General features: G+C 40.9%; 1 protein-coding gene across 1 annotated transcript in view; it reads left to right on the top strand.

Annotated features, from left to right (window-relative positions):
• The window catches only part of LOC111869479, a 155,283-nt gene that overhangs the window by 119,621 nt on the left and 13,520 nt on the right, over positions 1–22,142 (top strand). The window contains exons 2-5 of the mRNA XM_023861052.2: positions 5,847–6,044; positions 16,616–16,753; positions 19,031–19,166; positions 20,252–20,413. Of these exons, the coding sequence (XP_023716820.1) occupies positions 5,847–6,044; positions 16,616–16,753; positions 19,031–19,166; positions 20,252–20,413 (634 nt within the window). The remainder of the gene's footprint in view (positions 1–5,846; positions 6,045–16,615; positions 16,754–19,030; positions 19,167–20,251; positions 20,414–22,142) is intronic.

Genomic DNA, 22,142 nt, shown 5'->3' with positions numbered 1-22,142 from the left:
CTGTGGTAAAGTTACCGGGGCGTGAAGCTGACGACTCACCTCCAGCTAGTGCCGAGGTCAAGAAAATGTGGATCTATACATCCACTCCCCCATACGCCTTCTTGGCATAGTGCTTAATTAGTTAAGCACAGGGACTACTTTACCGTCCTCCATTTCCCTTCTTTTTTTCTCTTTCCATGCATCAAAGAGTCGAAACTCGAAACTCATCCAAAGAGTAAGTCCTGCACCTACATCCAAGGAAACACGTCTCATCTCCGTTGCAACAATCTGTTGATTAGGAAAATTATCGATGTTTGAGACCGTAAAGACGTAACCGTATTCTGTGGACAGAATGCCGAGTTACGAAAGTTAAAGTAGGTGGTACATCGATACCACGGGGCTGTAAAGTGTGAAGAAGATTCGCATGACGGTGACTGTTACAGCTGACAGCACTAGGATGCGAATTAGGGACGTCAGACAAACGTAGAATGGTCATTAGTTTGGCTACAGAAGGAGGAAGTTTTCTTTGTTTTGTTTCTTTTTCCTTGGCACTACAGCCCCAGTGGGCCTAGGCCTACCTCCATGAACTTCTCCGTTCACTTCGGTTTTTCTAGATCTTACACATTCAGTAGGACTCCTTGGGCGGGTGATCAGCTCGCTACAAGGCCTCTACCTGTACGCAAACACAGAAAAACGCACACACACAAACTAAACATCCATGCCCTCAGTGGGATTCGAACCCACGATCCCGGTTTCCAAGCGAGCGAAGAGTGTACATGCCTAGTTTTCTTTATACCAGATGCATATTAGTTCTTGGTGATGAATTTTAGATATAAGTTTATCACCTGCTTTGATCGACTCGTGCGACTCTCTTCATATGATTAGCGAAAGTTCTGGTGCTTAGAGTGTGCCATATGATGATTATGCATATCGGAGACTGCATAAACGGTGACCTACTTTGAAAATACGGGCATCGGTTTGTTTGCCGAAATGTAGTTCAGTTTGTTATGTGTTTGTAAGAGAACTCCACGTCATCCTCTTGCCATTATGAGCTTCGCTACAACGATGGAAACAGCGACATGTATCTGGAGTGTCGTTCTTAATTTGTAATGTCCAGTGAGGTTTATTTTGTTATTTAAATTCTATGCCGTACTGAATTCTAACGATGTGGGTTCATGACCCTACACTCTCATGCATCTGGTACATGTTGAGTTAGCCTGTTTGTTGCCTCGCTGTCGAGAAGCTGTTGAATTTCGCATGAGGCGTGTTGCAAGTAAATGGAATTTTAACGATGAAGATATATAATATTTATCCGCATGAAATTACGCAGGTAAGTAAATACAGAGGGGCCAAAAATAAAATGTACACACTTTTCAACGTACAAAAATATTTGAGTGAATAATTTATTTTGTACATCTTCGGTTAAACTTTGGAAATATCCGTAGATAACCTCCATTAAAATGCTTTATAGAGGTTATCTATCGACATTTCCAAAGTTGAACTGAAGAGATACCAGCAAATCATTTAAGCAGATACTTTATGCGTTAAATTGTGTATACATTTTTGGGCTCCTATATATATATTAAAAACAATTTTAACGTACGCTTTGATAAAATTATCGTGTATTTATATGTAATCGCCCCGATTTTCAGCGTATTTGGTTCATCTATCCAGAAATTACATCATTTCATCAGCATAACATGTGTTTTGTTGTGGATTACGCCATTCTTGCACTGTGACTGATGTGGTATCACTACACGGTAGCATAGTTGGTTGAAGCACTATGCTACAAGCCGGAAGGTCACGGGTTCGAGTCCCGATTATGTGGATTTTTTTTAATTTACCCAATCCTTCCAGCCGCATTATGGCCCTGGGGTCGACCCATCCTCTAACAGAAATGCGTCTCAGGGATCTTCCGGGGGGAAAGAGCGGACGGCACGTAAGGCTGGTAAACTTACCGCCATCTGTCAGCCGGTTGCCTAGAGAAAATATGGGAGCCTCGTCGTCTCACAATTCTATGGGCCTTCACGGCCTGTAACAGGGACAGCTTTACCTTTTTTTACCTTTTTATACCTCCACATGAGGTAATGGTACCTGTGAAAAATCCTTTGGATAAAAAGTCTTGTGGTAGGCCTGTAGAATCAATTGAATTGAAATGTTTCGGTGTAGGAACCAATAGCAAGCTCTTGTGAAGATGGTACGTGTAAAATGCGACTGTTTAAATTCAAGAAATGCAGTGGTCAGCGTTGAAGCTAAAGCACGTGTCACGTAACTTCGAACAAAGCCAAGAGTAGCCTTGAATGCGCAGAAGAAAAATTTTCTGACAAGGGGGTGGGTTCGAGGGTGTGAGAAGTGACAGGCGGCACCCTCGAACCCACCCCCTTGTCAGAAATTTTTCTTCTGCGCGTTCAAGGTTACTCTTGGCCTTGTTCGAAGTTACGTGACACTTGCTTTACTTATGAATGCACAGTTTATTTAGCACAGAGACAATAATAATCTTAACATGTCCACTCCACTGGATATTCAGTTATTCTACTTCTCCCTTGTTCGTACATGTACACGAGGTTAGAATTTCGTTGGCTTGTTGCTGTTACTCTGCTTCCGGTCTCGTAATTCTTGGAACGGAAGTACAAGTCATTTTGCTACGCCCAATTTAAAGAGTAGTTGCATTAGCGAAAGGGGACTGTAAAGTAAAATTTATAGAAATCGACCATGAGCAGCTGAAACTAACTTTTATTTGTCAGACGGAAATGATGAGCGATTTTTCTTTGTTGTGATGAAGAAATGCTGCTTCAAAAATGGTAACCGTTTTTTTTTTCAGTCTGCACGCGAAATTTAGTTCTGTCTGGTTTTCGCACGAGGTGTTGCCTTTGTCTGCATATCGACACTGGAGAAAATCTTTCACACGTGTTTACTTTTGTTGTAATTATTATTATTGTTGTCTATAATGTAATTACTTGAATCTACACTGTGCTCTGTCTGTAATTGGCCTTACGGCCTTCGGAAGACATACTATTGAAGCTGCATTTCTTATTAACTTTTTCGAGAACAAAAGTTACTTTTATTCTGTTATGGATACTGTTGGTCTCCCTGTACACACTAAGCAAATTAGGGACTTTTCCACCTTTAACATCAGTAATGTCTCAAGACTTAGCCCTTCAGCAAGGGGTGTAACAACTGCAGAAACCTCTGAAAATCTCTGGACTTTTTCAATAAACATACTATAACGTGTTAGCGACTGTACACGGGGTCTGGATTAGTAATTTATTTTATTGAATATTTATAACTAGTAAGAATGGATAAAGTTGTTCCTGTGCTTAATTAATTAAGCAGTATGTCATTAAGACATAAGGGGGAGTGAAGGTATAGCTCCACCGTTCTTGGTCGCGGTATTAGATTGAGGAGAATGGTTAGCTTCACACCCTTACCGCTTTACCCCCGGGAAGGAACCAACGATACACATTGACTAGGAGGCTGAGTGGGCCACAGAGCACAAGGACAACTTAACCTTTACGTTGTAACTCGTAAGTACAAGCAATTATAACTCCATCGCTAACCTACGCACTTAACAATTCACTATAGCATAAACTGATTCTTCTCAGTTCGTCTCACTAGCCGTTGCTAGGTTACGGCTCAGCTTCCGTGTTCAACGGTTCGTGTCCTCGCTGGCTGACTAGTCCCACAGCTAACCCCTGACGGCAGTTCCCTCTCATCCCCGACTTTCATCCGTGTCACAATACGTACTCTCTCCCTTGGGCATACTTTTCCTTTTCTTAATTCTACTGTGTTCGTGGTTCCTCCTACGCCATCAGCGTCTTGCCTGTATTATTTGATTANTATTATTATTATTATTATTATTATTATTATTATTATTATTACTGAGCCGTGATAGCGTACTCGGTATAGCGACTGGTTACGGGCTGGACGACCGAGGGGTCGGAGTTCGACTCCCGGTATGGTCAAGACTTTTTCTCTTCACGTCTTCAAGACCGGCTGTGTGGTCCACCCAACCTCCTATCTAATGGATACTGGGGTCTTTTTCCCCAGGGGTAAAGCGGCCCGGGCGTGAAGCTGACAACTCATCTCCAGCTAATGTCGAGGTCAAGAAAATATCACTTCCCTATACGTCTTCATGGCAGTGCTTAATTAGTTGAGCACCGGGACAACCTTACCTTTTTTACTGTATTATTATCGATATTACTATTATTATATTTTTGTCTAATAGACCCAACCTCTCATTATTATGCTATTATCACTGCCATCAGTGGGTTTGCTCGTGTGGTCCGTATTACCAAGTTGGCTCAAGAGGTAACAGTTGTGGCTTTTATTCTGGAAGTCCACGGATGGTTCTGATCTCGGCATGGACACCGACGATCATGACAGGAATGTCGTGGTTTTATTCAGTTCCTCAAAACGGATACCGCGATAGTAGCTTACTCGTAAATTACGTGTCGCCCGCTTCGTCGAGCTTTCCGCTTCATTGTTTGCTACTATCAAGTTATTCTATTAGCGTAGTCTGAGTTTTTGTTATTAAATAAACTATAAATAAATAAAAAAATATTATAAGCATTTATCATTATTATTATTATCATCCTCACAATTGGAGTCGATATGGCGACGGGCTGGCCGGTCACGGTAGCCGAGCGGTCTAAGGCATGCACTGTCTTCGCTCGCTCAGAAGCCGGGATCGTGGGTTCGAATCCCACTCAGGGCATGGATGTTTGTGTGCGTTTTTCTGTGTTTGTCTACAGATAGAGGCCTTGCGACGAGCTGATCACTCGCCCAAGGAGTCCTACCGAATGTGTAAGATCTAGTAAACCGAAGTGAAACGGAGAGTTTCATGGAGGTAGGCCTAGGCCCAAATTGGGGCTGTTGCGCCACAGAAAAAAAAATGGCGACGGACTACCGGCTGGACGACCGGGATTCGAATCCAGGCAAGGGAACGATTTTTGTCTTCTCCACAGCGTCCAGACTCGCTCTGGGGCCAGCTCAACCTCCGACCCAGTGGGTACCGGGAATAATTTCCCCGGGGGTGAGGCAGCTGAGGCGTGAAACTATCACTCACCTTCATCTAGTGTCCAGATCAAAAATAATGGAGGTATACCTCCGCTTCCCCATATGTCTCAATGACATGATCCTTAATTATTTAAACACAGAGACAACTTCAGCTTCATTATCATCATAATTGTGATGTATTTTTATTGCTAGTTGGGCGGGACTAAGTCCCTTGTACTGCGGCCCTTTCTGGCCTATTGTACCAGCCCCAGATGATACGTGAGGGTGATTGTGGAGCAATTGGTGGAATGAAGATTGCCAGGGGAAACCCGAAGTACTCGGCGAAAACCTGCCTCAGCGCCGCTTTATCCACCACAAATCCCACTTGACCAGACCCGGGATGGAACCCGGGCCGCCGCGGTGGGAAGCCAGTGACTAACGGCTTGAGCTATGGCGAGGCCTTAATTGTGATGTAACTACCATTAGTATTGTCATTATTAGAATAATTTTGTTTTAATTATTATGACTATTGGTATTCCTGTTATAATGAAATAAGACGATGTTTGTGCCACATTAGATTGTACTGGTCTATACAGATGAAGTTATATGTGACAATATTTTCTGTTTCTTTTCTTCCCTTTCCTCGTGATCAAACTGTAATTAGTCATTAGTTGAACCAGCACGTTAATGACTAAAGAATTCAGTTTTAATACTATTATTAATGTAAAATTCGTAATTGATTCAGTTATATTTGTTTTGTCCTTGTTGTATTGGTTTTATTGTTTTATATTCTTGCTAATTGTCCCCAGGCTGTTGAGCTCAGCACGTAAATCAACAAAGAAGTGAAGTAACTGAGTTGTTATTCATTGCAGTCGCTGCTGACAGGCAGTGCTGGGGGCCGTGAGATGCACGCCATCAAGAAGGGCTTGCTGTGGCAACAGAGAGACCGCATCTTCTCACGATGGAAGGAACGCTATTTCATCCTTACGCGCGACTACCTACACTGCTTCAAGCGCTCATCGGGGTCCGGCGCTGATAAAATCTCAGAGATGGGACAGTTCATCTTCAAGGTAAAGCGATCCTGAACTTCGCAGCTCGGCTGCAACCTTTGTGATTGTGGTATGAAATCTGAACGGTGGTAAACGGTAGGATGATATTAAAATGTGTCATTAAAAAAACACATTATGATGGCGTGGACTGGATGTGTCAGGCTCAGAGTTTTGTGCAGGGGAGGGCTGTTATACAGGATCATCGGAAAAAATGCCGGGATTATAAAAAAACTGTAAAAAATATTGACATGATTCGAGCGTTAAATTGCTGAGAAATGTCTGAAGTTTCTGTTTTATCTTAGTACGTTTCGATATGTGCTGAGTTTGTCGCTCGGCAGATACTGAGTCTGTGTTCCTTCTCTTGCCAAGTCCGCTGTATCACGTCTGGAGTTACCGTTGCGATGGCCGCCGTAATCCTATCCCGTAAGTGTCGGAGATCTAGAATCTTTTCACAATACGCAATGTTCTTGACGAATCCCCATAAAGGAGTCCATTGGGGTAAGATCTGTGTTTCTGGGAGGCCGGAAATTTGATCCATCCCTCCCAATGCAGACCTTGCGCATAAGTTGTATCGATTGATCAACCGACAAAAGCATCACAACATCGCCCGGTACCCTCCATGAATTGAGCATATCCGAAACTTATGTTCTTTCTCTGCATTTTAAAATATGCATCATTTCTATATATTTAACAGTTGTTGAATGATATGTTTCGATGGCTCAGTAAGCGCGGCAGTGGATCTATAAGTTCTATTAAACGGCGTGAATTTCTTCATGAACTCAATGACTTCTTGCTTTTTACAAGAAGGATTCTGCTTTGTAGTTAGTCGTTTTTTTATTGCTAGTGGGTGGGACTAAGTCCCTGTACTGCGGCCACTTCTGGCCTATTGTACCATCCCCAGATGATAGGTGAGGGTGATTGTGGAGCAATTGGTGGAATGAAGATTGGCAGGGGAACCGAAATACTCGGAGAAAACATGTTCCAGCGCCAATTTGTCCACCACAAGTCCCACTTGACCAGCCCCGGGATCGAACCCGGGCCGCCGCGGTGGGAAGCCAGCGACTAACCGCTTGAGCTATGGCGCGGCCTAGTTAGTCGGTTAGTTGGTTGGTTAGCTGGGTAATCCGTTTGTTGTTCTCTTAAGGATTTGTGATAATTGTCTTCGGAATGTTCTCTTTGGATATCGCCCATAAACACACAAGGAATGAAAGCAAATTGCACACCATATGATGTGGTGGGGGGGAGGGGTATAACCGTTCTGATTGATGAAGAAGTTAGAAGTTGCTAAGTGACTTTTAATTGCGGGGAACATGTCTCCGTTTAAACGATCCTTATACTCGTATGTGTCGTTTTTAGCCTACTTTCAGTTCATGATGGAAGAAAGTAGGCTTGTGAGATCGCCAAACTGCGTGTGTGTTGTTTGTACGAATGCATATGCGAACGACAATATTAAAGGACGTATCCAACCTCGCTGAACGGTTAAAACTCGTACACCATATTTAGGAGGTCCTCAGTTCTAATCTAGACCCGAAGGCAGGCTACCTTGACACGGTATTTGCATGAACTTTCAATATAATTGCTGGGAATTTACTTTAATAATAGGTCACATCATCTTCTTTGCACATATTTATTATTAAAATTTTTAATCTTATCATTCGACACTTACTAATTATGCTATTAAAATACGAAACAGTAACCAATGGTAGAAAATAAATAAATTATCAGAAGAATAATACTTTTAAAACTGGAAGGGAGAAGGAAGAAAGTTAGACCAAGAATGAGATGGATGGACGTAAGGATGATGTGGACAAGGATATGGGAAACTGGATATGGTTAATTGGAAAACAAAGGCACAAGAAGAGCAGGCCAAGACCCACAAAGGGTTGTAGTGCCAATAATCATCATCATCATCATCATCAGAAATCTGTCAGACGGCAGGTCCACAGTCTCTTCCAAAATAGTTCCTCCACTTGATGCGACCTAGAGCTTTCTCCTTCAAATGACAGTATCCTCTTCTGTCCCCAAGGTCATCCAGCATCTTCTTACGTCTTCTGGTCACTTCTATCCGCCCCTCTATCTTTCCTTCAATAACTTCTTTTAGAAGGCAGTTTCTGCGTAAAACATGACCAATCCAATTAGCCTTCCGTTTTCTTATTTCGTGTAGGATATTCCTCTGCTCACTGACTCTAACTAACACTTCTTCATTTCTCACATAATCGGTCCAACTGATCTTCTCCATCCTTCTCCAACTCCACATTTCAAAACTTTCCAGTTGTTTCTGATCTACTGCCCTAAGTGTCCATGTTTCAGCCCCATACAGAGCTATGCTCCAAATGTAGCATTTCACTAGTTTCTTCCTATAATAATAATAATAATAAACTACCAACAGTAACTAGTAGGAGTTTTAACCGCTTCAACCCAACTTTCGCTCCTTTGTTTTAGAATACGTCCTTATGAAGGGAAAGAAAATCTGAAGAGATTGGAATTGAGAGGCATTCAACAGCTTCTCTTTGATGCTGATGATAATTTACCTGTCCATCCTGAAAGCATACGCATTCGGAAGAGATAAATCTTAGGCCTGCCAAAAAAATCGCAGGATGTTTGTATTATTCTTCTCCGAAGCGTTTCCAGTCGCGTTGATATAGCAGTAACGTCTTAGGTATGTACACCCCGGGCGCTCCGTCGAGCTTCCATGTGTCACGATAGGACCTTCAGTTATGGTTTTATTGTTTTATACCGTCGACTACTAGGATTAATGTGAGTTGTGAACAAAGACGGAGTGGCCCACTTTAAGCCATTGATCCAGTATTTTGGTGAGGAGAGTAAGAAGAATAGAGGAACATCATAAGACAGCGGGTCTCTAGGCCGAGGTTCGAAGGTGGGACTTCCTGAATACGAATCATGAAAGCTAGTTCGAGCGTAGTGTTAATTTTTGTACTTTAAAATACATCACAAATCCCATCCATGTCCATACCTTCTAATTACTCATGATACGTTTCGTTCAACACTATGCAGTCAGTGTGACTGAAACATTGTCGTGAAATAACATAGGAATAATAGGGAATTTCCTGTGTTTCTGAATGTTTCACTTCAATGAGCGCCCGCATTAATTTGTATCACTGAGCATTTTATGAATGGTATATTGTACAGTATTCTTTTAATATATTTCAAACCTCTTTTATGAAATATTAATTCAGTTTTAATTGCATTCTTGTGGAGCCACAGTAAATGTGATGTTTAGGTTTTACGCCATACACTGCTGGAATTCTGCCCCAAAGATTCAGATGGCAAGATATTTACATCTACAATAACGTCCCATGAAATGTCAGTGGATTGTAACTGAAATTATTTCTCTTGGCGTTGCTGCTGAATTAATTACAGTGGCTCTGAGCTGCAAGGCTGGACCACTCAAACAGTGTGACTGTGAAATCGAAATCCACTCGGAGCATAACGTATTCTGCGTTTCTCTTGCTGTATAGGTACAGAACTTATGATTGGCCGATACCCTGACCCCAAGGGATTCTACAGAATATGTAAAATTGTTTATAGTTTCAGAGATTAATTCTGAATTGGAAAAGATCAGGGAACACAGTCCGTCAAAGCTGAAAGAGTAGAATATTATGTATTTGGATCTGAGATCATAATACAAGTAAATTTACATTTTTAATTTCTAAATTTTATTCACTTTCTCGGTGTATTTATTTTTTAATTATAGTACAAAGTATGTAATGTAGAAACAGGTTTCTGTAGCAACTAAATACAGAGTTTTTTTTTTTTCAATGGCACTACAGCCCCAGTGGGCCTAGGCCTACCTCCATGAACTCCGTTCACTTCGGTTTTTCTAGATCTTACACATTCGGTAGGACTCCTTGGGCGGGTGATCAGCTCGTCGCAAGGCCTCTACCTGTAGACAAACACAGAAAAACGCACACAAACATCCATGCCCTGAGTGGGATTCGAACCCACGATCCCGGCTTCCGAGCGAGCGAAGACAGTGCATGCCTTAGACCGCTCGGCTACCGTGACCGGCAAATACACAGTTTACTTTGATTATTCAATTCAGTTTGATATATTTTTGTAAGGTCATCAGTTCGGGTAAGATTAAAATTTTGAATTTATTTTATAGTTTTGTAAGATGTGGAATTCTCAGCGTTAACTAGATCTAGAGCGTTTATTTAGAAGTGATAGTCGCTCAGCTGGTCAACAACTTCCCCTCCTTTTATTAACTCTGAAGTTCCATTGCCATGTTCACCAGAGCCCAGAGCCGTTTGAATCCAGTGCACAGCCTCACGCCCCAATTATTTGAAGTCCGTTTTCATAGTATCCTCCCATCTACGCCTATGTCAGCAGACTTTTCCTTTCAGGTATTCCGACTAAATTTCATATTCACTTCTGACATGGCATAGGCGTTCCACATTCCCCGCACATCTCATTGTTCTTGGTTTGATCACCCTAATGACATTGTATTTAGTGAGGGATGAAAAAAGAAAAGTAAAATTGCCCCTCTGCTTGACTAATTAAGCACTACCCCATGAGGGCATATAGGGGATGGATATATAGATCCACATTGTTTTTTTTTACTTCTGCACTAGCTGGAGGTGAGTGGTCAACTTCACGCCCCGGCCGCTTTACCCCCTGGCGCCCCCGGTACCCATTGTACCCATGCGTGCTGCATGCCCTGCCAATCTCATCCTTCCTGACTCGATAATTCTAATTATACTTGGAGAAGAGTACAAGTTATGAAGCTCCTCATTATGCAGTTTACTCCAGCCTCCCATCACCTCACCCCTCTTCAGTCCATGTATTCTCCTCAGCACCCCCCACAGCAGTAGTTATGAAGAGTTCTGTCTTCTGGGATATAACACCGTGTGGTTCGTTGAAAGTCAACTGACGTTTCGGAGAAACATGTAACCTCCATCTTCAGGATTGAACAGTAAGCCAAGAAAGCAGCAAGAAGTGCACGTGGCTTGTCCCCTCTTGGCTCGCGTCGATTCTCTAACCATTGGGAACTGACGGCTGACTTCCAAATTCCCTTCTGCTTTTATATAATTGCACCTTTTTCTCAAGCACATGCTCTGCGTGCTGCCTGCAGCAAGCTCATTTCTTCCTTGGCTGAATCTTCAACTCTAAAGATTGAGAGGATGTGTACAACATCTGTTGACTAGCAGTGGACCACATGGATTGTATCCCAGGACACAACTTTTGCCTATATGTTGGTTGTCCCTGTGTACTTGTGGTTTACTTAACGACGCTGAGCTACAGGCCTTTTTCCTGCAACGGAAGGATTACTACTGAATTGGAAATGATATGAGACGAATCAATCTGGGCCTAATTTGGGGCACCGTCTTGGTGTTGGCGTTGAAAGACTGAAGAAAACCACAATCCGGACAGCCGATGTACGGGCCTTGACTATACGGGATCCCATTTTGTGCTGGCTCCCAAAGCTGACCTCGGAACACAGAACGAGAAATGCCTTACGAATTATACCGAATCGATAAATTTAGCCCAGGGTCCCCCTGGTTCTTCTAGGCGACGGATATATGAGCTTTGCAAAAGATTTTCTTCTTTATTCCTTGCTAACGTCGCAATAGAAATAGACCTAGTAGGCCGATTAATTTGTGTGTTTGGTCTTTTATTCTGAAAGAATGGCAGATATTGCAAGTGACGGGAACAAGGCCTGAGAGAGAAGGTAGTAAAGAAGTGAGAAGATTATGTAAGAAAGAAATTACAGAACATTGCAATTGAGTGTTTGTCACTTCCGCTTCGTGTCAGGGAAGTTTAGAGCTCGATTCTTATGCCGGAGGCCACCTGTCCTTGCCGGAAATTCTCGTGTTTTCCGGCTCCTCCCAATAAACCTTAAAATGCGCCGCAGCGTCTTTCTTTCTGATATTTGCCTGTTCACGGTTCGCTGTCAACCTACAATTCAGCGCCTTGCAGCATATATAATAGATAAATCTTTCTTTAAATGGAGGAATGAGGAGGAGGTTTTGACAAGCGGAGGACGTTCTTCTGGGCTGTAACGCCATATACGTCGAAAAAATTTACGACCCACAAACAACTTGCTCTTCACTGTCGCCGCGGTGAGAACTCCAAACCCAATTAAGGGGGTTCTAATAATTTGTACTCTTCGCCTGACGCTGTTAGGATAACTAAACCTAAAGGCGCGTCCACATTACTCGTGCTCGTCGGGAGACTCGTCTGGCTTTTACTTGTGCTCGTAAATCTTCGTGCACACTACTTCAGTTGCTCGCCAGGCTTCGGCGCGTGAGGATCCGTATATTTACTCGTAGTGTATATAGGCTGTAGTCGTATTTTAATTTATTGGCTATAGTTTTTAAATTAACAATTTGCTTACCTCGTGACTTGTCATATCGTCCACATTACTCGCGAGCATAGCGACTCACACGAGCACGAGTAATGTGGACGCGCCTTAAGATGTTGCAATGGATAGGACTTGTAGCAAGCGCGAAAGAAAGAAACCGTTTGTTGGCAAACCTCCGAGTCGTAGATAGAATATTAGTAGTAAACTGGTTCGTTAGGAAAATATTTGTTGTGGTTTTCTGGGTTATTTACGCGGCCAAAACACGGGCTATCTTGACTGAGATTCTTCATGGCTTTTCTCAGTCCCTCCAAGCAGATGCCGGAATAATATTTGGCAACACTTTGCCTTCCATGCCCTTTTTCCAGTTCATTATTCATTTATACCACCATTATGAGACACTGACCCTTAAGTTAAAACCATAAATCAGTATTGCTGATGTTGATTCTGCTTTTGGGCATTTGCACCATTTGGAAATGATCTGTTTTCCGACATTTCGGAAGAACATTCTGCTTCCTTCTTCAGGGCCGATACTGAAAATTGAGGCAGCACGTCCCTCCACATGATACGACTGTACAAGAACAGGATAAACACCGGCATTGAACCATCGTGAAAAAACTAAAATCAGTAACCATAAATAAATTAATGCCTGTAGTCTTCTAGATCGTTGCCAGCATTTCGGGTCTGAAGATGGAGGCAGTATGTTCTCCGAAATGTTGGTAACAACATACCAAGCTGTGGAAGATTGTGTCGCAGGTCACAATATGAATCTTAACTACTGATAAAACACGAAATTTCGCTCTGGGAAATAAACTATGAGCTTTCGAAATGCTGTAGGTCATCAGCCTGTGGTAGGCTTTTTGGCGATAGGCCGTCTGATTGAGTAAAAACATGATATTTGTTGAACAGAATAACAATTTACTGCTGGTAACGCTGTACGACGCATTCTGGCCAACATATCTGGCCGTCATCATGTACACCTACTTGCTTTTATTAAGATGATGCATTCTGTTATTCGCTGCACTTGGCAATGGAATTTGAATTTAATGTTACGATGTAGTAGAATCGAAGTTAAAATATTGTAACGGATTTGATCAACGCTTTGCCAGGCAACGGCTCGGTAAACACGGTCCAACATGCAACAGTAGATGAGGCTGTTTTCTCTATGTATTCCGCGCCACGCCCAGTGCTGGTAACGGACCAATGAACTCCTAGTCTGACACGTGTTTTCTGTTGGGTTCGTGCCTAAGAATTGTAAGAGGTTCCAGAATAACTGAGAAGGCAGTCCAGGAGGGCTGAGTTGAGAGTACAAGGACGAGAATGGTGCATGTCCTTAGTGAGTGAAGATTAGTTGAGTACAGTTTAGGACAGAGAAGTACAGAGTGACTGAAGGCGAGATAACAAGAAGACTTCATAGTTACTTGAAGTGCTAGTTTCTGTGTTGAGATCCGTTGACAGGAGGCGACTAATGAAGACGGATAATCCTTATGCGTGTACAGCGGTGAACTGAAAATTTGTAGATTATCAATAGCGTTATAATCGAGTGTGATTAAGAGAACTTGTAACCGAAATGGCAGTCAACCGATTTAGAACCCGTTATTTTCGTCACGCATACCCCCATACACGTGACAGTATGGTGCCGTCATTTTTCTTAAGACCATAGTTGATAGTTATGCCTGAAGTTCAGACAGCCATCAGCCAATGGTGACACGCCAGACAACAGCAAGAAAGTACAACAAATATCATATTAATGGACTGCTGTTACCTGAAGAATCAAGAATTTTAGTTTCGATTCCACTACGCGTTTAATTCTGAATTTGAACATCCAGTGACAAATGCCAAAAGCAATAATATACACCAGCCGTGTCAAACATGCGGCCCCCATAGCCACAAAGTGCGGCCCCTCAACTTTTAGAGCTAATTGATATTAAAATCAGTATTACAATTTNACTTGTCAAAAATGGCATTTTCTTACTTTTTAAAACTGTAAGATATGTGACTTTAGGTAATTATATTGAAATTATTCCTAAATAATAAATAGAATTAAATTTCCTTGTATCAAAATCTAATGTATATTTCTATTTTGAAGTGCGGCCCTGGACTATTATTTATAGGGCTGAGGTGGACCTCTGTACAAGTTGAGTTTGACATGCCTGCTATACACACACACACACACACAACAGCATACAGTCGTGCTTGGTGGTCACATGTTGGCCGGAACTTGTTGTGTTAAAGAAAACATGGTACGATGTGGACGGTTCAGTAGAAACCAGAAACTGGACATCACTACATACGATGCATGAAAGACGGAAACAGCAGTTACAGAGAGCTATTACAATTTAAGGTCGATTTGATAGTTAAGTAGTTTTTCGGCGGAGTGACTAGGATGTTGGTGTCTTTACATTTATGGAAGGATATCATCGAAATTCTATAGAATATTAAGACTACAGGATTATCAAATTGCGGTGGGCGTTTGCCAAGGGAAAAGAAAAAATTTTGCCGTTTTCTGGGACGTGACGTATGAAATCTATGTAACGGAATTCATAACGTCACATCACATTAGACCGTAATCTTGATACCACCGCGAAAACCACAAACGTGAGGAAAGGAATTGATGGAAAAAGTTCCTCAATCATTTGCAACGCAACTAACATTAGAGATTGGTTACTTTCTGGTTAGTTCGTGTTCTGTTCCTTATCTCAACTTACAGCTCAGTATCGCCGGCAGTGTTTAAAATAAGAGCAAGCTGCCGATAAAAAGAATCTTTCCTTATGAAGTACTTTAACTTTTAGTCGCCATTTATGAAATGAGAATAGTGTGGAAACGTCAGTAGCCCTCATACATTATGTGTAAATTTTCCGCGTATTATTTCGTTTTGTTGAAAATGACAAACACCGCCATTTCTAGTTGTATGCAGGCTCAAATGTGAAAAGCTAAGTTTTGCGCGTAAAGTGGCATGCAGAAAGGCCCGTCGATGAGGGAAAGTCAGCCACCAACCTAAATACTCTCGCCGAGAATACGCGTCTTTTGTAAGCTGAATTGCCGACAGCTGAGTAGGTTAGAACTTTCATTGGCGTTCTTCTCTGTACCGTCACTGCGTTAGCTTGAAGCGAGTGGGAAAATGGTAACATAATCAAGACGAACGCCGGTCATGGTAGCCGAGCGGTCTAAGGCATGTACTGTCTTCGCTCGCTTGGAAACCGGGATCGTGTGTTCGAATCCCACTCAGGGCATGGATGTTTAGTTTGTGTGTGCGTTTTTCTGTGTTTGTGAACAGGTAGAGGCCTTGCGACGAGCTGATCACCCGCCCAAGGAGTCCTACCGAATGTGTAAGATCTAGAAAAACCGAAGTGAACGGAGAAGTTCGTGGAGGTAGGCCTAGGCCCACTGGGGCTGTAGTGCCAAGGAAAAAAAGTCAAGACAAACAGCTACAAAGTGGTATGCCAAATATCAACATTGCTCTGTTGTACCAGGTTAATTTCATAATAAGTTTTTTGCTGTTGAATGGCATTTTTATTTCAAACTCTTCGTCTTGATTATGGAGAACAGACAAAAGCAAGTGTGGGGTTTTAACCATGTAGTGGGGCAGTGATTTCTCAGTTGTGGAAATGTGCCCTTTGGGGAGAAGGAACAAGAACGTGTAGACAGAAGCTTGTTATATGTTTCCTGTTTTCGCTCAAAAATGAAATAGAAAAAGAAAATGGAAAATACGAGTAAATTGTTGTATTCTTCAATTAATACGTTTGTTGCTGCTTGCTGTTGTTGCTGATGCTCTTGCTGTTGTAATTGTTATTTGTTGTATCCTGTCATAATTTGTGACATCTGCCGTTCTTTTGCAGTTTTCCATTTTAGCAGTCAGTGTCTTCAAAATTATGTTAGGGTTGCTATTATGTAATCAGTTTAAGGTTAGTTTTGCACCCATATGCAGGCCTTGCTATGCATATTCCTGGTAGTGGACACTGTAGAAATTTTTAAGCCCTCTTTCCTCATTCTTTCAATGTGGCCATAACTAATGAGGATCTTCCTTTCCACGTCACAGATTAAGATTGTCAACCTTACGTGCCAGCCGCCCTTTACCCCCAGGTACTCATTTCTGTTAGAGGCTGAGTCGACCCCAGGGCCATAGTGTGGCTAGAAGGATTAGGTCAATTGAAAAAAATTCAATGACCTCATCGGGAGAACCTGCGACCTTCCGGCTTGTAGAATAGTGCCTCAACCAACTACGCTACCGCGTGCCCCCTATTTGATTCACATAACTGTTCAAATTTTTCAGGTAAAGTTGGTGGATGTGGAGAGGGTGGAATGGATCAACAAGAAGAATTACAGTACTGTAGCTCTTGCCCTAGGAAGGGATGGCAGGGTTTTGTTAAGGGCTGCTGATGGGCTCGAAGATTGGTTTGAGCTGTTGGAAGTAAGTACACATTGGAATTACTGAAGTAAACTGACACAGTTTGATCATTCAGTGGTTGCATGTTCAAATTGTACATAGTACATTGACTATTTTGTGTTTCCCATTATGGATTTTGATTTTGTTTTATGATGTTTTCATTGTTACTGGTGTTGGTGTTGGGGTTAAGTTTGATATTCATAAGACAGAAGAGTGAGGCTTAAACATGAACACAAATTCATACCCTTTAATTTGCATTACTCCTCTACTAGTCTACAGTATCAACTAACTTGGTGTCATTAAGTATGGACATCAGACACTGTACCAGCAGAACTTTTATCACTTCTTGATGTGTTCTGAACAAATTCAGTAAAATCCACATTGTCATAACTCATTTTCTTAATATCTTCAGTGTAATTTGGATCCTGTATATTTATTCCAGTTCTGTAACACACTTTATATGACCACCATTTTGTTTGTCTTCGAGCAGACCTACATTTTTTTTTCCAAATGCATGATGCTTTCTGACTTCTTGAGGTATAAGGGAGTGATGAAATTATAGCCAGAAAATAAATTTCATGCTTTTTTAGCCTTGTGCCTAAAATATATATGTAAATAATGCCTTGAATTTCAACAGTTTTTTATTTTTTAAATTTTTATTTTTAGGGCTCATGCTTATTTGTGTGCATTGTGTGTAATATTCTTAATTTTAATGTCTAGGCATATTTATTAATTTCAAAGTGTTTATTACATACTTATTATTCATACAGTAGTAAGTTATCAGACATTTTTTAATTAATTATTTTTAATTCGCTAGTGGGGTTCCACTCAGCACGGCGGCCACTGATTGGCCTATTGTACCTGCCCCGGGTGATTATGATCATGGAGAATTTGGTGGAATGAAAATTGGCAGGGGAAACCGAAGTACTTGGGGAAAACCCGCCACTTTGTCCATCACAAATCCCACTTGACCAGACCCAGGATTGATCCCGGGCCTCAGCAGTGGGAAGCCAGCAACTAACCGCTTGATCTATGGCGCGGCCTTATCAGACATTTGTGTGAATATACTTTTAGTAACCAATCCATTTACCAATTAATGGATCAATTTTAAATGCTTAATAGATTAAAAATATTATGGGGCGAAATCAAATATAAAGATAGCTAGTAAATCCTTCAAAAATGTGTCAGAGTTCAAATATTTGGAAATGACAAATAACAAGTCAAAATTTCATTCATTAAGAAATTAAGAGAAGATTAAAATGAAGAAATGCTTGCCACTGTTCTAGTTAGAATCTTTAGTCTTCTTATGTGCTCTCAAAAGAACATAAAAAGAAATATACAGACTAAAATATTAACTGCTGTTTTGTATTGGTATGAAAGAACATAGATTGAGTTTGTCTGAGAACAGAGTGACAAGGAGAATATTTGGATCTCTGAGGGATAAGTAACCATACGCTGGAGAAAATTGTTTAATGAGAAGCTTCATAATGTGTACTGTCCGCCAGATGAGCAAATAAAGGACCATATAGTGGTGAGGAATGTAGCACATATGGGAGAGATGAGAAATGCATACAAAATTTTGGTCAGAGAACATGAAGAAAAGAGACCACTTAAAAGACCTAAAACTAGATGGAAGAATACTAGTAAAGTAGATGTTATGGTATTAGGACGTAGGCTGGATTCATTTGACTCAGGATAGAGACCAGAGGCAGGCTTTTGTGAACACAGTAATTAATCCATGGGTTCCCTAAATGGTGAGAAATGTCTTGACTACTTGAAGAGATCCATAGCTTCTCACGGACTCTGTTCTATGGAATTTTTTAAATAATTCATACATGTAATTTTGGCAGGAACATTTTGGATTTTCTTCAGTATTTAATGAGAAAATCCTGAGGTTTATTTGGACCTTCATAATTTGTTACTGGGGCTTATCAAATTTCATCAGAATCTAATAAGGTTTTAGGAGCTGAAGGATGCAAAAGAACAGACAGATATAGCACACCTCTGACACATGTCAAGAATGCCTAATAGCCAAGACTTTAAGATTATGGTTGTCTGGGATGTGACATCATGCATTTTGATAGCTAGATACCACCATTTCAGATAAATCTACTGCCTTTGGAGAAAGGCAGTAGAGTACAAAATGTTTGTAGTTCTCTGGCAGACTACATGGTGATGTACCTCAGAAGAAACTAATTTTAATATTCATGACCATAACTGGCTCAACTCTGAACATGAACTTTAAATTGTACATATGTGAAGAAAGCGCTGTAAAGGAATGTCCGTTTTCTCTGCACATAGGAATGTATGTTGTCAAGTAAAGAGCGACGTCGGGCACTCCGCAGTTCACATGATCCCAGCTGGCGTGGAGACACCCATAATATCAATTCAGTCAACAGTTCTTTAGAGGAGTGGCTTCTTGCAAGAAACAAGATAGGTGAGTACACATTAATGCCAAAAGTAACCCTTGTGTGATAGATTTTAGAAGACACAGAAGGTCTCGTGTTCAAGTCACAATGAGGTCATTGGATTTTTTTTCAGTTGACCTAATCCTTCCAGCTGCACTATGGCCCTGGGGTCGACTCAGCCTCTAACAGAACTGAATACCAGGAATTATTAAATAATTTTCCTGGGGAGTAAAGCACAGCCGGCGTGTAAGGGTGACAACCTTACCTTCATCTGTGAGCCGATTGTCTAGATAATGTGGGACCCTCAACGTGTCACAACCCTATGGGCCGTCATAGCCTGTTACAGGGATAGCTTTACTTTTACATTTGTCCAGGCTAGTTATGGCATCAGATTGTGGACTGGATGCTCAGAATTTGTGGTTTTTCTCTCTCCACTGTGGCCAGATTGGCCAGTGAATACACTGAACCTCCCCTCCAGGGAAGGTGTACCTTGAGACAGTCACTCTGCTTCCAGTGTCAAAGTCATGAATATATATATAGATTCTTACCCCCATGAAATTTTATTTCCTCGTGATATCTATATTTTATAGATGTTGGATGTTCAAAGATTCACAGCTGACACTAATTATTGTAAAGAAACCTAAGTGTTAAACCAATAAATCGATTAATATACTGAAACACTGTTATAATATTTCCATTTGTAATGTTATTGTACATACATTAATTTTCATATTCTCAATGTAATATGACATGGTAGTTTATTTCTGTCATGTAATATTTATTGTGAATTATACTTCAGAACTCTCGTTCTCAGCAAAATATTATGGGCTTTAATTTGATATATATTCACTGGTGTAGAGGAAAGAAATACGGATATTTTAGGAAGGGGGAAATAATTAATGGAATTAGTGGTAACAGATTTCTGTACATCTTCCTGTACAAACCATGAATTAATTTAAATAGAAATTAAAACACATAGAGCATCAAAAGGTAGCTGGTTGCACATAATTTCCATGTTCACGTTTGAGGTAACAAAGCAGAAAGTAACCTACAAATGCAAAATGAAGTATGAGGAAAGTAAGAATCTCTCATGACTGTTACTGTGCTTATATAGCTGGTCTGCAGCACTTGTCCGACTCTGTGCCTGATTTGCCGCTTCTCAAGCGCCAGGATCAGGGGCGACCAGAATCAAGAATGCCAGATGATGAGGAAGATGAAGTGGAGGATGAGCAGTGGCTCCGACGCAGGCCACCAAATCATGAGCAACGACTCTCCTGTGAGTGCTTTTGTAGTGTACTTGTATGTTGTATGAGTTCTGTAGTTCTGTGGGTGGAGTAATATCACTGACTTTGGATCCAGAGTCAGCAACTGTAATCACTGTTTGTTTCAGGAAACAAAGGTTTATGTGAAACTTGTACCAAAGAATGTACTGTTTGCCCTATAAAATAGTTATATAGGTCACTTTTCTTGAAGTAAACAATGAAAGAATTTGAAACTGATCACTGACTGCCATGTAGAGTTCAGTTCTGGGCCTGCATTACTTTTCTTGTCTATGTCATGTACCCATAGATTGTATGGAGTTTAGACAGAGGTGTAAGATTTAGCACAGAGTAGGAAAGACATCTCTGCCTTTACTGATCAGTTGTTGAAGACTACACAGTAGATTGTTGGTATAGTTTAAGTGACAGCGTCATATTAACTATAATATGAGCCAAGATAATTCGGTCACTAAAGTGAATGATTATGAGCTGGGCAGCCAGGTTGCAGTTCCTGGCAAAGATGATGATTTCTCTTCTCACAAGCAAGTCCAAGTCAGCTTGCAGACACATCTAAAAGACACAAAATGGTCTTAAGCCATCCTGTCTATCCCCTAAGATAGAGGAGTGTCCCTTCTCATCTGTCTGCAACTGCTTATTCAATATATTTGTAGCTGATCTCCATATTCAAGTGTCATCTCCTCGATCCATGGTTACAAGGGGCCCATTGAATGTAGTAGTATTCTGATGTGTAAATTTGTTACTTCACTTTTTCTTTGATGCCTCTGTGGTGATAGGTTCGTTGCACATGTATCTGTCTTCAGTAGACAGGCACAGGCAACTGTACCACTCTTCCAGTTCCCTTTCCATAGAAAACTTCTTGTTCATTTTGTTGATATCTCAAGTGTTTTTTTTAATAGTTACTATACACACACATCCTGAAACTGCCTTACAAGACTTCCCTCAGAACATACAGATTGATGTTTAGATTGTATCTTTTTGTGTTTTTAACCTTTTGCTATGCCATTCAAAATTCACTGTATCCCGACTTCCAGAATATACTTCATTCAGAACATATACAGAATGCATGGAAACAAACAAAAAGCCAGGTAGTAAGATGAGTTAAATGTGTCATTCAAACATGATGACTATTACAAATTGTCAATGAATAATCCGTCGAGTGTAACAACGTTCTTAGGTCACTTATTTATTTCACTCGCCTTACATGTTTCGGTTCAAAAGAACCATCATCAGAGGCACGTTACAAACACATGAAACCACTGGCGTTGTATTGTACACAGTATGTAAGCTGCGTGATCTGCTATCCATATCCATGGATAACGCAGCAAAAAATAAAGAATTAAACATAATTATTAATATTGCGGAAAACAATGGTTACAATAAAGAACTCATCACACGTATGTATCATAAACGTCAACAACAAAAAACAAAGGGCCCCATTGAAAGAAGAGAACAGAAATGGGTTTCCTACACATATAACGGAAACTACACAAGAAAAATTACGAAACTATTCAAAAACACGAACGTAAGGATAGCTTTTAAAGTAAATCATACATTAGGTAAAATACTAAACCAAAAACAAAGCATAAATTCTTACGAACAAAGCGGCATATACAAATTGACATGCCAGGAGTGCCAACAGGTGTATATAAGTCAAACAGGCAGAAAATTGATAACACGCTATAATGAACATATAAGAAGTATAAGATTCAATAAAAATGACTCAGC

This window comes from Cryptotermes secundus, unplaced genomic scaffold, assembly GCF_002891405.2.
Source record: "Cryptotermes secundus unplaced genomic scaffold, Csec_1.0 scaffold689, whole genome shotgun sequence".
Classification (NCBI taxonomy): Eukaryota; Metazoa; Arthropoda; class Insecta; order Blattodea; family Kalotermitidae; genus Cryptotermes; species Cryptotermes secundus.
Note: the sequence above shows the minus strand (reverse complement) of the source record. Positions and strands in the feature narration are given on the sequence as shown.